The 17487-nt window shown below is 43.4% G+C and overlaps 1 protein-coding gene across 8 annotated transcripts in view; it reads left to right on the top strand.

The window, feature by feature from the left end:
* Positions 1 to 17487, top strand: part of LOC311253904 (uncharacterized protein) — a 32694-nt gene that overhangs the window by 13477 nt on the left and 1730 nt on the right. The window contains exons 4-7 of one of the 8 annotated variants that reach the window (XR_014622033.1): positions 4320 to 4442; positions 7475 to 7631; positions 14227 to 14882; positions 15399 to 15527. Coding sequence is in view for 3 of the 8 variants with exons in the window: in XM_084384364.1 (XP_084240490.1) it covers positions 12886 to 13004; positions 14227 to 14585 (478 nt within the window). In the remaining 5 variants the exon portion in view is untranslated. Of the gene's footprint in view, positions 1 to 4319; positions 4443 to 7474; positions 7632 to 12885; positions 13005 to 14226; positions 14883 to 15398; positions 15528 to 17487 lie in introns of all 8 variants that reach the window. The other 7 variants (XR_014622035.1, XM_084384365.1, XR_014622034.1 and 4 more) reach the window with 7 other exon arrangements.

Genomic DNA, 17487 nt, shown 5'->3' on the forward strand with positions numbered 1-17487 from the left:
CTGGCGACGTTTGTTGAATTTAGCTCTCTCGTAGATAACGTTATGCTTGCAAATGAAATGCTTGTCAAACGCTTCTTTTACTTTGTCATAGTTTTTCTTGTCCCCATCCGACAGTGCTAACGTGTTCAGAACATCATCCGCCATATCTCCCATAGTGTACACTAGGGAGTTCCCTTGATACTCTTGACTTTTTTGATTAAGTCCTGCTGCTATGCGGAATCTTTCAAAGCGTCGGCTCCAATGTGGCCAACTACCAAAGTCTCCGAAGTCAAATGCTTCTGGTGGACTAATCGAAAATAGAGAATCCATTCTGTTTTACTTTCCGAAGGCTCCCCTCTGTATCATTGACCGATGTTGTGTCAACGTAGCTTCACGTTAGCTCTGCTAGTTCACTCACTTCACTGGAGTTGGCGAAAAGTTCTCTTCCCGTCGGTAAACTGCAACGAACCTTCCGTTTACTTGCGTCGGGTAGTTGCTTTCTTATCAGAGGCGAGGACGGTCACTTCTGACACCATGTCTTGTACTTATTTGTACCTCGTAATACAACAAACGGACCAGAGACCAAGACGTGTAGTTGACTCTTTACTGAAGCATCACTTCCTATCTGAACACTCGCGCATGCGCGCTCATTACATATCCAAACCTGCTCACTACAATTCGTTCACCACAGTGCTTCCCTGTGAAATGCCGACAATCCAGCAGAAAGGATTTTTAACTGTAGGAGTCCTTGTCTTCGCAGGCAATATGCGCAGTAACCCCAAGGAAGGAGCGAAGCCTCCTGTCAGACCAGAGGTCGGTTGTAAGCGCAACACTTGCCTGAGCTTCCACCGCTTTGATGATGTCATCCTTAACCTTACTGACTAGATAAGGTATCTGCTTCTCTGTCAAGCTGGTCCTAGACACAGGAGTGTATTTGCAGTCTATGACAGAAAGAAAGTGTCTAAAATTTGGATTTTCTACTAGAGACAGGGGCAGAGAGCATCCAATGACATGGTCCTGGAGGATGGCTTGTGTAATGGCCTGTTGCCTGGATGAATGGGCATATAAGTGGATTCTTTGTGCAAAGGAAGGTATTGTCTGCTGTGTGGTGTCTGCCATTGCCAGTGATGCAGGTCCTGCTTTGTACTCCAAGTACCTGCAAAATAGGGAAAGAGACATCTGTAAGACATCTGTTCATATTCAACCACAACCAACTGTCTTGCAAGTGATATGAAAATTAAGTGTACAGTCTGTAAGGGAAATTCTCCGTGAGGTTGAGAGTTGCTAAATCTCAGAAGAATTGTAGACTCAGCGTGATGAATCGGATCTCTTTAATACATGCAGCATGGAGCGAAGACCTGAAGTGTTCTCTCCCGTCTTCCAAATGTTTCTGACTTAAACACAAAACAGAGTGGGGGGTTACAACATTTCTTCCCAGAACAATGACCCCTTGATGTTTGGTGGATCGTCTCTTTCCCAGGACAGTGACCCTTTTGATACTTCATTAGAATGTAAATTTCATCTACCATCTATCTTCCTGTAACACCCCAGACGAGAGGCAATTGTCTCTCGTCTGACTCTGACACTTACGGCAAAAGGGGTTTCTCCCCTTTTGCTCTCACATCCTGATATGGTGTTTACAGTATATTTCTTACTCAATGGAAAACTATTTAATTTCTCACAAGTCTAAACATCAGGTCTTTGCATTATGAAACCTAAATCCAATCCAGTATGACACATTAACAGATCATCTCTGTATTTGACTTCATCTTTTTGCATAACTGCAGCACTATGCCTGCTCCTCCTGTCAGCCAACTAACTCATGTGTATTGCTGCTGATAAGAAATGAAACCAATCTTAACAGAAAATACACTTCTGCTCTATAAGGTCTGATGTTGTTCTCTACAGAATCTGTAGCTTAAACCATTCTGCAGCTGTAGTGGCATGATAGGCTCATAGGGCCACACAGAAGTGGACTTAACCGTGTTAACCACATCACACATTATACATACATGTACCATAAGGCTGTGTGTGTGCGCGCGCTCTCACGGATTGACAGACTGTGTGCAGCGACACTGTGCCGTACCGTATCCACCCCCCCCCTTAAGACAGTGATGAAAGCCATGATCCCAAACAAAGAAAATACTTTCTTTATGTTTTACTGGATGACTGCGGTATGGAGAGTCCCACCATATGTGACGGCACAACACCTGACTTGGACATCAACTACATCGCATCTGTCACCACTATTGAAGAAGAACCCTGCTCAAGTCAGGACCCCAATGGCAGCGTAGTTGTTGGTGCTTTCCAAAAAAAAATGGCAAAAGAGTCTACAATAAGAGACACTTCTGTGTCTATTGCAGTAAGCCATATGCCAAAATTGCAAGGCATCTTGAAAGTGCACACCAAGATAAAATGGATGTGTCAAGAGCTCTTAGCTTTCCAAAGGGATCCAAAGAGAGAAAACAACAGCTAGAATATATTCATCACAGAGGCAACTATGTTCATAATGCTGCTGTCATGGAGTCAGGGAAGGGGCAACTTGTCCCATTGAAACAGCCACCAAAAGAAGTGCAGGCAACTGATATCATGAGCTGTGCGTACTGCCAAGGACTCTTTACAAGAGAGGTTCTGTGGCGACATGTGCAAATTTGTAAACTCAAGCCTGGGTCAATCAAACCAAAGCCCGGAAAGAACCGTGTTCAGGCTCTGTGTACATACACAGGTCTTGTGCTTTTGCATATGAACAGGCACTTGTGGGAAGTTTTCAGTGCTATGAATCCCAGTCCTTTCAAAGAAATTACAAAAAAATGGCCGCGTGAGTTTGGAGAGCACATGCTCAATAAAGGTGGGATGACAGCAAAAAATCAACAGTGCACTTGAGAAAAAATGTGTGAACTGGGACGACTGCTGGCTAATGCCAGGAAATTTACATATTTACATTACACAATTTACAATAACAAAGATGGAGGATTTTATTAATTATACCTAGAGTTGGTCAGAGCTGTCAAAGTGACATGCGGCTATGAGAGCAGCACAAACACTTTTGCCATTCCGTTACTTGCAACTAAACTTGGAAACTCTCTGGTAAAAGTCAGTAAGCTCATCAAAGCTCAGGCGCTAATATCCAATGATCAGGAACTTGTGAAGCATGCCACAGAATTCCAGCAAGTGCACAGTGAAAAGTGGAATGCAATGGTTTCTGCAACAGCACTGAGGAACATTGTTGAAGCCAAGTGGAATGCACCAACTGTAATTCCCTTTACTGAAGAAATTCAAAAAACGCATCGGTTTCTAAATGACTTCCAAGGTGAATGCAGTGGTGCGCTGTCCGAACGTCCTTCTACAAAGGCCTGGATAGATCTGGCAAAGGTCTGTTTAAAACAAACCCTGCTATTCAACAGATGCAGGGAAGGATGCATTTTTGTCAAGGGACACATCTGAGCCCCATGAGGATTTGAACTGGGCACTGTCTGCAGAGCTTTTTTCCACCTCAGACATTTCTCAACGATTATCATCAGAGGAAAGCGAGGCAGACCAGTTCCAATTCTTCTGACTTAAAAAATGCTCTGTGCATTAGACATCCTTGAGAGGCTTGAGGGGTTCTTAAAGACAATTGTTACATGTTTGCGAGACCTGCAGCTATGTCACACTTCCATGGTTCAGACTGCATTCGTGGCTTTGCAAATGCGTGTGGTGCAAAGTGTCCCAAGGCATTGACATCAACCAAACTGTGAAAGCATTCTGCGACCCTTTCAACAGTCCTGAACAAGACAGACACGGAGATGGACCAACTGGCCAACTTTCCACGACATCAGACTACATCGTGAGTTCTATCGACTCGCTGAGAAGACGCTGCAACTCGCGAAGATCAGCAAAGTTTTTATGGCACTTGAGCAGGAAAGATTGGTCGAGTTCCATGACAAGAATTTGAATGAAATCACAATTGATCCAAATAGTATGTTTGATTTCCATTCTCCTTTGTCTACCATTCTTTTTGTTTGACCAGATTTATAAGCTTGGTATGTCTCCTGCAGACAAAGTTCTGGGTAGTGTTGATAAAGATGGGTGCAGAGAGGAAGGAAACCATTCACCTTCTATTGATGGTATTTTTTATTTAGTTTTTAAGTAGGTTGTTGTACCATTTATTTTTGTCTCATATTCAAGATGACGTCTTTTATGGTACATTTCCTCACAACGTTCAAATACATTTGCAAATTAACACAAATATAGAATTTTAAAACTTTAATCTTTTATGGCACTGAAGTGTTTTGACACTTTATGGTCAGCATTGTTACAGCACAACTGAAGAACATATCTGACTAAATTATGTATTTCAGCAGAAAATAATGTTGCAGGTAATGAGGGGGATAACATCCCACTAACACGCAAGAGACGCAAACAACCATCAGCAGAGGATGGCGCATATTCTGGAGATGGTGCTGTAAGACCTTCTTGCAAAGGTGAATTTTTACACAAGATCAGTAGATGAAAAGCGTTTGAAAATAAACAAAAGATTCCTTCCATCTTTTCAACCCTGAGTTTGGGGGTGCAGAGGCATTGTTGCTGATCAGGTAGAATAAAACAGTCACAACCTGGTATAGTTTACTGCAACCATTACTTTTACTGAAAATATTTGAATTACATTATCCCAATTCTGCTTAAATTCTTCAGTAACATTTGCAGTGAAAGATATTTCCTTGTAAGTGTGATATTATTTATTTTACTTTAAGTATAGATAAAGTAAAAGATCAGAATACTACGCCCACCACTTCAACCAAAAATATAGAAATATAGACACTGCATTGGCTGCTGGATTGTACCTCAACGTCGCCGCCATATTTGACCTGGCAAAGACTCGCCTGTGCACGAATACAAATAAACAAGGGAACTGTGGTTTTTCTGGGTGAAAAGTGCTATAGCATTGTAATTTCTCAACTGGTTTTGAGAGTAGTAAAAAAATAGTAATAAACCATTGAATATAAAAATGGCTCATTGAAATTAGTTGAGAAATTCAAATGTTATAGTGCTTTTTAATCATAAAAAGCTCTGTAAGCTTTACTTATATACATTTACAGGCCAGTCTTGCCCAGTCTGATATGGTGGCGAAATTGATGTATTGCGGTAATAAACCAAAGTCAGTGCAGCATGTACATGTACATGCCTTTTGTAAGCAACATTAACACGTCAGACTAAATAAGAGCTTGAGTCCCTGTGAGCTTCAATAGATTAAACAGTGTTTAAAAGATTGGTTAATTGAGCCTTTTTTCAGGTAAATACTGGATGTAATTCAGTGACAGTGAAGAAGTTGATTGTAAATCAGTTCTACAACATTCAAATGCATTTGCAAATGATGAATGCAAATACAGAATTTTAAAACTTGAATCTTTCATAGCACTGAAATGTTTTGACACAATTTTTTTTTTATGGTCCGCATTGTTACAGCACAATTGAAGTATTGTCTTGTGACGAAGAGGACATCGTCACCTTGCTTTGCACACATGGCACCACGCACTTTGGACTGAGTGTGACTACAGTTTAATAATTGCACAGACACTTTAAGAGGAGCACCAGCACTTTATTGGAGATTTGCACAATACATTTTAACACTATTTTTTGCACATTTGTATGGATATGTTTATCGTATTTATTGAACGTTTATTGTCCTTGGTCGGGTCTTGGTATTGCAGGTGGGTGCTGTGTGTGCCACGCAGCTCCACCTAGAGCAGAGGGACAGAGGGTTAACAGTGCATAATAATTGTTAATTGCTTCAACAAGGAGCTAAGCTAAGAATTTGTATTGTGTTGCTCAATAAGTGCATGCAGTGAAGAAGTCAAGTGTGTTGTGTACTCACCAGTCTTGTCTTCAGGGTGTGCAGTCAAAAGGCTTCCCCCAGTAAAAAGGTAACCAAGCGTAAATTGGTGTGGGGGTGGTGGATGTGTGTATTGTATTTTAGTAAATGTAATATGAAGTGGGATGTGTATTTTTTTTGTTAGGGGAGGCAAATGAGGGTGTGTATATAGGTTACTGATTAGGTAGTGTAAATATAGGAATAAAAATGGTGGATTAAACATGTTGATAGGCAGTGGATCCCTGTGGATGGAATCTTCCAGGGTCATTAGCTGTCACACCAGCTGTCGTACTGATGTGTTTATGCTGTTTGCTGAGATGGAGGAATAAAGAACCACCTCTGTGACCCACCTTAAACCTGCCTGTAGATCATTTTTTGCTGCACCATCCAGCCGTAATTGTGGTCATTCTCACAAGTGGTGTCAGAAGCTGGGGCCCACGTTACAGCAAAGGATGCCAAGGCAGGGGAAGAAAAATGTCCAAGAAGAACCAGATGAGGGGCCCTGCGGAGCAGGTGCTCCAGACACCATGACGGATGCTAAAACAGAAGACAAGCTGGATGAATTAGCAGGTATGGTGAAATCACTCATGCGAGCACAAACGGAGAGAGACCAGCAAAGAGAGAAAGAGTCCTCACTTCAAGAACAGCGATGGAGACGCATGCAGTATCAAGTCTCCCAAATGCAGCAACAAGTTAACATGAGGAGAGAAGAACAAAGAACAGAGCCGGACACTATGGATGAGAGTCAGCGCCCACAAATAAATGATGAAAATTATGGTGATTTTGATGACCCAGATGAAATGATGAGCCAGGCAAGTTGGGTTGTCAGACAGAGGGAACTCAAGCTACTGCCATTATGTCCAGATGATGACATTGAGCATTTCTTAACAACATTTGAGAGAATGGCCCAGGTTTGTCACTGGCCTAAAGATGGATGGGCTGTGCGTCTGGTCCCTCTGCTCACCGGCAAAGCCCGCAGTGCTTGTGTTCTGATGGACATGAAAGAATCTGAAAGATATGAAAAAGCTCCCCAGACGAGAGGACATCTTCCAGACCCGCTGCATCCGGAAGGCTAAGAGAATTACCAGAGACAGCACACACCCTGGTCACTGCTTCTTTGCCCCGCTGCCCTCAGGAAGGCGCTACAGAACACTGAGCGCCCCCACAACAAGACTAAAAAACGCCTTTACCACAGAGCTGTTACACTACTGAACTCCACCCCCCTCCCACACTGAAACCCCCCCCCATCAACACACACTTACACACACACATTGCACTACTGGTCCCTTTAAGGCTTGGACTTCTTTGCACACATTTTAATTATTGTTATATTGTTGATTGTTTTCTTTATATTTTTATATTTATTTATATGTACAAGGCAGCTGGAAGGCTACTCCAACAAAATGTCATTGCCTCGACAATGACAATAAAGACTATTCTATTCTATTCAAAGTTAAAGCAGCAATTCTGGCAAAATATTAAATTACACCTGATACTTACTGCAGAAGATTCCGGTCCCTCAAGTTTGAGCCTGGTGAAACTCCAAGAGAGCTGTATGTGCATCTAAAAGACCTTTTTTGCAAATGGGTTAAGCCAGAGAAATCAACAGTTAAAGAACTAGTTGACACTATTATTCTTGAACAGTTCCTGAGGATGGTCCATGCAGAGCTGGAGATCTGGATCAGAGAGCATGACCCCAAGACAGCAGAGGAAGCTGCACGCCTGGCCGGCATCGTCACATCAGCCAGAAAAGGAAGCTGAGCTGCCACCTTTGGCTGGGAGAACCACCAGGTCCATTCAAGTAAGTCCTCTGGGGGTAAACAGGGGCTTGGTCAAGTCACGAGGTAGATGGTTTTCAAGTGATGGGCAGTTTACTCCCCAGGCCACAAGCTATGCTAAAAGTCGATGTCAGGTGTTACCACTGTAATGGTTTAGGGCATAGAAAACCATTTTGCCCAGCTTTGAGCCACACTAAACCATCTTTCCTTTATTCTGCTCCAAGGCCAGCTACAGTGGGTACAGTGAGGGACGCAGGCCATGCAGCCCCAGTTCTGATCAATTGAAAGCGTGAAATAGCATTACTTGACTCTGCAGGTTTTCAGACTGTAGTTTTGTCCGGTTTGGTCCCCAGAGATAAATGGAGTAAAGACAGATCACGGATAAGCTGTATTCATGGAGATGAGCATGTTTATCCTACAGCTGAAGTTTATCTGACTGTGGGGGGGGGCAGACTTTAATGTTGCCTGTGGCATTAGCTCCAACATTGCCATACACTCCAGGCCAGTGGTTCTCAACCTTTTTAAGTCGCGACCCCCAATTCAATATGCACTGCTGTCCGCAGTTGAATACATTGTGATCTCGTTGATCTGCTCTGTACATGCGACATCTATTGCACGTCTGTCCGTCCTGGGAGAGGGATCCCTCCTCTGTGGCTCTCCCTGAGGTTTCTTCCGCATTTTTTTTTCCCTGTTAAAAGGGCCTTTTTTTGGGGGCAAGTTTTTCCCCACTCGAATCGAGGGTCGAAGGACAGAGGGTGTCGTCTCTGTACAGATTGTAAAGCCCTCTGAGGCAAACTGTGATTTGTGAATTTGGGCTATACAAATAAAATTTGAATTGATTTGACCCCCCCCCACCCCACCCACACACAATCAATACACCGTAGGCTACGTCGAATTTACAAATCAGACAAGCACTTATGATCACACTTCAGCTATTAGTTTCTTTATCATTTTATTTTGAAACACTTTTGAATATTTTCAAACAAGAGTCTGACTTTTCACGTGAGTTACAGACCGACGATGGTCGCTACATCCCATCATATTGCTGGTAGTTGAGCCGGTTAAAATGTAAACAATTAACGCAAACTTTTTTTCTTTTTAATGAAATAAAATGATAACCAGCACATGCTAATTAGGAAGCCTTAACAAAACACACTGGGGAGAAAAACTGCCCATGTTTCATTTTAAACATCTATGTTGCTGAGAGCTTAAACATGAAAAAGAACGTCATAACATTGTGTCATAACAACAACTTAACAAGTTTTGTTAAAACAAACTCCTAACTCTATAAACGTTGTCTTCTTTTTTTTTTCTTCACAAAGCCAAATAGCTGCAACCACTATGTAATGTGATGGCTGGGCCTTTTGTTTGCCTCTTGTTTGAACAGAGCAGCTGCATTCTTGGCTTTATGTTAGACACGGCCACGCGAAGATCACTCTCAACTCTGAGGAGTCGTGATCTGTATTTGTTTTTCAGTATTCATCTGTATTTTGTTGTCATTCATCTGTATTTTGTTGTCAGTGCAGAAAAGGTCTTTTCACACAGATATGTGGATGCAAATGGAAATAGTACATCGGTTGCAGCTTTTGACAGTGCTGCGTACTTTGTTGCTACTGACAACCAGGACTCTTCCAGTGCGCATGCCGAGATAGCAGTCTGTAACGTGCGGTCAGAGGAGAGATCTAGCAGGGCGTCCTGCAGCTCTGATGGCAGGTGATGTGCGGTGGAGGTGGTGAAAGGCTGGCATATCCAGTCGTACTTTTCCGGCGTGTCATCATTTGGGAAGTACTTATTGAAACTTTCAAGCAGGCTTCTGAGGTGAGAGGCAATAATTCCTTTCATAGTTTGAATGGTTATGTCGTAACTCTCCATAAAGTCATCAAGCTCAGGGAACATTTCAACACTTCCCCCTTGCACTCGCACAGCCCACCACTTCAGCTTTCTCTTAAATGCCATGACCTTATCAGAGAGAATAAGGACATTTGTGTTTGGGCCTTGTAGGGACAAGTTTAAGCTGTTTAGTTTGTCAAAAATGCTGGCTAAATATGCGAGGCTCGTGACCCACTTTGGGTCAGTCAGATAGTCAGCAAGGGGAGAACTACAGTCTGATAAAAATATGCGGACCTCCTCACGCAGTTCAAAGAGCCTCGTTAAAACTTTGCTGTGAGAAAGCCACCTGACCTCTGTGTGAAAGAGAAGTCCTTCGTGGTCTGATCCCATTTCATGACAGAGTGTGGCAAAGAGTCTGCTTTGCAGTGGCCGTGATTTAATGAAATTGACAATCTTAACTGATGTTTGGAGGACACCTGCCAGCAAGTGCTTCCCTGTGGATCATACAGTGCAGAAATTTCACATGGGGGCTACCTCTAACACGCAGGCCCTCAAACCTTTTCTTGCCCCCTGCATAGCTCCAGCTCCATCTGTGCACACAGAGACACAGCTCTCCCATCTCAGTCTCTCTTTTTGTATGTTACTGTTGAGCTTGTTGAAAATGTCCCGTCCAGTGCATGTTCCCTCCATTGATGAGCAAAACAACATGTCCTCGTAGCTGTACCTCACAAAGGCCAGCAGCTGCGCATCTCCTGACACATCTGTGCATTCATCAATTTGCTCTTCCTCACTCTGTCAATGAGTTGCTCTTTAATGTCATTTGCTATGTCCTGAATGCGGCGCCCCACGGTGTCATTTGACAGGGGAATGGTTAAAGAGTGTTAGATATTTTCTCCCCATGCATTGCTCTTGTGATTGCTACAGCTGCGGGACGGATGAGACTCTCCGCAATCGTGTGAGCCTTTTTCGATTGAGCCACCAGATATGCGACCTCATATGAAGCTGCCAGGGCCTTAGCAGGGACTGTAGAATATTCACTCACCACTGTTTTTTGCCTTTTTAGTTCTTGCTCCCTGCGCTGAAAAAAATCAATTGGCTTATAAGTTAAGCTGCTGTGTTTTGTCTCTAAATGTCTTTTTAGTTTTGCTGGCTTCAAGCTCTCAGTGCCATATGTTTCTCAGGTGGTGGTTCTGGTGGCTGATCTTGGGACCCCTGCTGCTGCTGCTGACTGTCTTGTGCTGGAACACTTTTTCTTTTAAGCCATCGCTCCATTTTTCCAGCTAGCAAACTTGCTGCAGCTGTGGCTAAAACAACAACGCGCCTTTTTTCTCTCTTTTTCTTTTTTTATTTCCCCCCACGGTGAGAGGCGGGGTAGAGAGAGAGCCGTGTCTGTATGTGTGAATGAGAAGGGCAGACATGCAACTGGTTTTGAGTAATAAAATGCCTGTTTGAGACCAACCGCTCGTCGTCCTTGTAACATCCGGTTGGACGCTCATTATTTTGCGCATTTATATTTTTCCAAAATGATTTGGCGACCCCCAGAAATCATCTCGCGACCCCAATTGGGGTCAGGAATGGCTGCTCTAGGCGATGATGTACCCACACTCTATGACCTTATGACCCCGCCAATATGCAAACCTGACGGGAGCAGTGAGGAGGATCAGAGTTCAGTAGCCGATTTCAGTGAGCCATTGAGTGATTCAGTCACATTGCCTGTGTCACCACCAGAGTGCAGAGGGAGTCCTCAGAGAGCTGCCTTTCTTTGAGGTAGACTGGGAAGCAGGGCCAGTTAAACCTCACAAGTCACAAGCACAGTGAAGACGGGAGAAGCTAAAGGGTTCACTTAGACAAGGAGCACAAAGCTCTCCTTAACCACCAGAACTGCTTGATTTTGAGTTTCCCCCAGATTTGAGCTCACTGCAAAAACAAGATGTGACACTGAAGCAGTAGTTTGAAAAGGTGACAGATGTGGAGGGTGTTCAACAAAATAACCCAAGCTGTTTAGATGATGACACCTACATGGTGAAGGAGGGTCTTCTCTATCAGAAAAGGGGAAAAAAATGAGACTTTAGCACTGCCACAACAGTTCAGACAGAGAGTTATGGAGATGGGGCATTCAATTCTATGGGCAGGTCACCTGGCTTTCCAGAAAACTCTGAACAGGATTGGAAGCTGCTTTGTTTGGCCAGGGATGTACACTCAAGTCTCTCAGTGCTGTGCTTCCTGTGAAACCTGCCAACTAACCTCTGCTAGAGGAGTTACACGTACCCAATTACAGTCTTTGCCCATCATTGATACACCTTTTGAGAGGATAGGCATGGACATTGTAGGCCCATTTGAGAAAAGTTCCTCAGGCCACCTTTACATTTTGGTCATGTGCGACTATGCCACACGGCACCCTGAAGCCTTCCCTCTCAGGTCTTTCAAAGCTAGACAAGTAGCAGATTGCCTTTTACAACTTTTTTCTAGAGTAGGCATACCCAAGGAGATTTTAACAGACTGTGGGACGGATGGGCTGATGGAGCGCTATAACCAGACACTGAAAAACATGCTGCGCAAGTTTGTGTCTCACACAGGTTCGGATTGGGACTGCTGGCTGCCATACCTGCTGTTTGCGTACAGAGAGGTCCCATAAGCATCTACGGGCTTCTCTCCGTTTGAACTGTTGTATGGGCACCAGGTGAGAGGACCGCTGGACCTGCTGAAAGATTACTGGGAGAGTTCGAAGCCAGAAGGAGAAAATGTGGTAGCATATGTGGTAAAAATGAGGGAGAGACTGGAGAAGATGATGGCGCTTGTACATGAACACATGGAGTCGGCTCAACAAAACCAGAAGGTGTGGTATGATCAAAAGGCCAGAGAGCGGGTCTTTCATCCAGGCCAAAAAGTACTGTTGTTGTTGTTGCCAACCAGTGAAAGCAAGTTGCTGACTAAGTGGCATGGACCATATGAAATCAGCAAACGTGCGGGTAAGGTCACACATGAACTTTTTATGCCGGACAGGTTTAAAAGATACCAGACTTTTCATGTTAACCTGCTTGAGGAGGTCCAGGTGCGTTCAGAGCCTGTGCACCAGCAGCTTTTGGTCCGTGAGGTGCAGGAGGAGGATACTGTTGACAAGTTCTTCCCAGCTACCACCACAACAGCAGAGGGCCCAGAAGTGGACCTGTCACATCTGTCTCTCACCCAGCAGGCAGAGGCGAAGCCCCTGCTTGACCCAGAACTCTTCAGGGAGACACCAGCTTTCACCTGACTGGTGCAGCACAGGATTCGGCTGAAGGGAGATGCCCCAGTGCAGTAGAAAAGCTACAGGATTCCTGAGCGGTTGATTCCTCTGCTGCAAAAGGAAATTAGGCTGATGTTGGAGCTGGGAATAACAGTGAGTGGCAGGCCCATTGTATTGGTCCCAAAGAAAGATGGTACTCTCAGATTTTGTATTGATTTCAGATACCTGAATACAGTGTGCAGCTTTCGGTACATCACCACACTGGACCTCAGCAAGGGCTACTGGCAGGTTGCCTTAGCACCAGATGCCAAGGAGATGACAGCTTTCAGAACACCATTTGGTATGTATCTGTTTAAGGTCATGCCATTTGGTCTCCAGGGGGCGCCAGCCACGTTTTAAAGACTAATGGACCATGTTTTGAGGGATTTATCTGACTGTGTGGCTGCATATTTGGATGATGTAGTTATTTTCAGCCAATCATGGGAGGAGCATATGGTGCACCTGCAACAGGTGCTGCAGAAAATAGAGGCACCCCCATCTACCCCTCAGACACTGTCATTAAGTTTGCCGATGACACGACTGTAGTTGGCTTGATCTCAGAGGAGGATGAGACAGCTTACAGGCATGAGGTGGATCATCTCATACAGTGGTGCGGAGCAAACGACCTCATCCTCAACACCTCTAAAACCAAGGAGATGATCGCTGACTTCTGTAGGACTAAGGTGGAACCGTACGCACCCCTCCACATAAATGGGGAGACGGTGAAGGATGTAGAAAAGCTGAAGTTTCTGGGAGTCACACTGTCGAACCAGCTGGCATGGACGAACAACACCATGCAGCTGGTCAATAAAGCTCAACAGAGACTTTTTCCTGAGGAAACTGAAGCGGGCCAAACTACTCCTCAACTTCTACAGAAGCACCATCGAGTCCATCCTGACCACCAGCGCCACAGTGTGGTACGCCAGCTGTACAGCCGCGGAACGCTACAGTCTCTATCGTGTGGTGAAGGTGGCTCAGCGCGTCATCAGGTTGAAGCTCCCCGAACTGGACACCATTTACACAAAAAGGCTCAACAAGAAAGCCCTCAGCATCCTTAGAGACACCCCACACCCGGTCACTCCATGTTTGAGCTGTTACCATCTGGCAGAAGGTTCAGGACAATCAGAACCAAAACAAACAGACTAAGAAACAGCTTCTACCCCAGAGCTGTTGCCTACATCATCCCACTTCTATCATAACAGTCACTGTTATACACACGCATGTTATACATGCTGCTGCTATCACTTATTATTATTATTATTATTATTATTATCATTATTTGAAGCTGCACTGATACCTTTCTGCTGCACAGACATTGTATTTTATATATACTGCTGCTCTTGTCTTGTTCTGTTGATCTCCATGTGTGCCTTTTATGTTTTTTAATTTTTTTTAATATATGTTTTATATTGTCTAACTAATTGTCTTTTACCGAGAATAGTCTAACAAAGTTTCATTGTACACCCAGTATAATGACAATAAAAGATTCATTCATTCATTCATTCATTCATTCATTCATTCAGACGGACACTTTTGGAGTGGGCCTGGGAGCAGTGTTTCTGCAGGAGGTGGAAGGAGAGGAGGTGGTGGTGGAAGGAGAGTCGGAAGCTGCTGGACAGAGAGACAAAGGTACTCTACAGTGGAAAAGGAGTGCTTGGCGATGAAGTGGGCCATCGACACCCTCAGATATTATCTGCTGGGGCGGCACTTCTTCCTGGAAACTGATCATCGGTCTTTGCAGTGGCTTTATCGCATGAGGGATGCCAACATGCACATCGCTAGGTGGTACCTGGCCCTGCAGCCCTATGACTTCACGGTGCACTACAGGTCAGGGAAGTCAAATGTGGTGGCGGACTGTCTGTCCAGAATGTCAGAGGAATGAGGTACTGTTCTCTTTGGGGAGAGGGAGGAGGAAATCTGACGAAGAGCACATCGTCACCAGGCTTTGCACACATGGCACCACGCACTATGGACTGAGTGTGACTACATATGCAGAGGAGCAACAGCACTTTATTGGAGATTTGCACAATACATTTTAACACTGTTTTTTGCACATTTGTATGGATATGTTTATCGTATTTATTGAACGTTTATTGTCCTTGGTCGGGTCTTGGTTTTACAGGTGGGTGATGTGTGGGCCACGCAGCTCCACCTAGAGCAGCGGGACAGAGGGTTAAAGGTGCATATTAAATGTGTTAATTCCTTCAACAAGGAGCTAAGCTAAGAATGTGTATTGTGTTGCTCAATAAGTGCATGCAGTGAAGAAGTCAAGTGTATTGTTTACTCACCAGTGTTTGTCTTCAGGGTGTGCAGGCAAAAGGCTTCCCCCAGGAAAAAAGACAAAGTGGGATGTGTATTTTTGTTGTTAGGGGAGGCAAATGAGGGTGTGTATTTGTTACTGATAAGGTGGTGTAAATATAGGAATAAAAATGGTGGGTTAAACATGTTGATAGGCAGTGGATCCCTGTGGATGGAATCTTCCAGGGTCATTAGCTGTGACACCCTATAAATGGGGGCCATTTTAACAACCTGGGGGAGGTGGTACTGATGTGTTATGCTGTTTGCTGAGGTGGAGGAATAAAGAACCACCTCTGTGACCCACCTTAAACCTGCCTGTGGATAATTTTTTGCTGTACCATCCAGCCGTAATTGTGGTCATTCTCACATGTCTGACTGAATATTTTGTATTTCATAGAACCATCAGCAGAGTAAACTATTGCAGCTGATGAGGGGGATAACATCCCACCAACACACAAGAGACGCAAACAACCATCAGCAGAGGATGGAGCATCTGGAGTCGGTGCCAGGAAACCTTCTTCCAAAAGTGAATTTTGAAACATTTTCATTTATTTGGAGTAACATAAGTAGATCTGGGTGTGTAAAATAAATTTAAAAAACGCACGCCTCAGTCTGGTGGCACCCTAGTACATTTAGTCAAGTAATGTATTTAATTACAAATTTGAGATACTTGTACTTAAATTTAGCCTTTTCTTTTCATATTACTTTTAAAGTTCCACTTTACTACATCTTAGAAGCAAATATTGCACTTTTTACTCCACTACATTTATCTGACAGCTATAGTTATTACCAGTTACACTGGAAATTATTATTTTTTTGCACAAAAATGAAGGGCTTATACAATATGGTTTGTTATAAATTCAAGTATTCATCAGTTTTTACATATATTGCTTATATTTGATTAATCAGTTGATTGACAGAAAATTAATTGATAACAATTTTGATAGTGGTTTCAGTTATTTTTCCAGTAAAATCATGTGGTTGCCGCTTTACAGCTGGTATGACATTTGCTGCGTTTCCTTTAAATCATTTCATTGTATTTATAATGTTCAGGTTTGGACTGGACATTGTGAAGGTGTCACTTGGGCCTCTGGCTTACTGTGACCACAGTTCTCAATATTTTTACCGATCAAAGGATTAATGGAGAAAACAACCAGCATGAAAATAACCATCGGTTGCTGTCCTAAACAAAATATTACAAAATCCTACCTTTACGTTATTGTAATCATTCTTAATGCCGGTCATCGGGTCAGAATTTCTGTTATCTGGTTAGATTAGTCATAAAATGGAAACTATTTTTCATGGTGGAGTGCTGAGGATGAATCGAGTCTCACAGCCTGTGGAAAGAAGCTTCTTGTTAGTCTAGTGATGCAGCACTAAAACAAACAAGCTGGTCAGGCCTGGTATTATTTGTTGTGAGCGCCTGTTCATAAGTGGACAGCTCCAAGTACAGGTGTGAATGCCTTAGGATTTTATGACTCAGACCGCAGTCAGTGGTGGTCTTGGCCACACGTGACCACATTCTTTTAGCACTGTGTAAGCACATGTGTCCTGGACCAGATTGAAGCACCGCCTGTTCAACTGATATTTTCTGTAGAGTGCTGATCACACTAAGACTCATTATGGGCATAGCCCCTTCAGAAACGTCCATAATGCAAAATAATTAATAGAATAAATGTCTGAGGTAAAACACAGCCCTCTATGCACTCTCCCCTCTCCTCCTCTCCTCTCCTTAGCAGCGGCGGTTAAATTTCAACAGTGGGGGGGACCCCTGGTGGAACGAGGAAGATGTAAGACACGTTTCACAGAGGCTCTGCTGGAATGATATTTTTTTTTTTTTTTTTTACACTTTTATATTACACTTTTGTATTTTTTCTGCCAGCTTTAAGCCTTAATACTGCAGCCTTTTACTATAGGTAAACTTATTTTTTTACTTGCGGACACTCTATGATGGCAGGCCGAGGGAGAAATGATGCTTCTAAAACAGGCTGCGACAGGCCCCAGCCATCACCTGAGCAGCTAGATGCTAATGCTAATGCCACTGTGGCGAGAGCGGGTCTGAGTGTGTGTTTGTGTGAGCGTGTGTATGTGTAGTGTGTGTCGTCAACAACGCCACCTGGGATTTTAACCCAGGAAATAGCCATACAAGGCCAACACTAGGGCTGCAACTAACGATTATTTTGGTTGTCGACTAATCTAACGATTATTTTTTCGATTAGTCACAATTATTTTCGACTTTACCTCATATTCTCAGAGCAAATTAAAAACCCATGAAACATGTATTTGAAAACATAATATTTTGAAACAACTGCATTTTTAAATTGTTATTTTAATGAAACATAAATTGACAAAATAATACATTAAAGTGCAAGTTGTGATAACAAAAACATAATGTACAAATAACTTTACTATACTATAACTATACCTTTTTGAAATAGTGCTGCCAAGTCCAAAATTTCAAATAAAACTAGTAAATGTAAATAAAA

This window comes from Pagrus pagrus (genome assembly GCF_965226575.1).
Source record: "Pagrus pagrus genome assembly, contig: HAP1_SCAFFOLD_65, whole genome shotgun sequence".
Taxonomy (NCBI): domain Eukaryota; kingdom Metazoa; phylum Chordata; class Actinopteri; order Spariformes; family Sparidae; genus Pagrus; species Pagrus pagrus.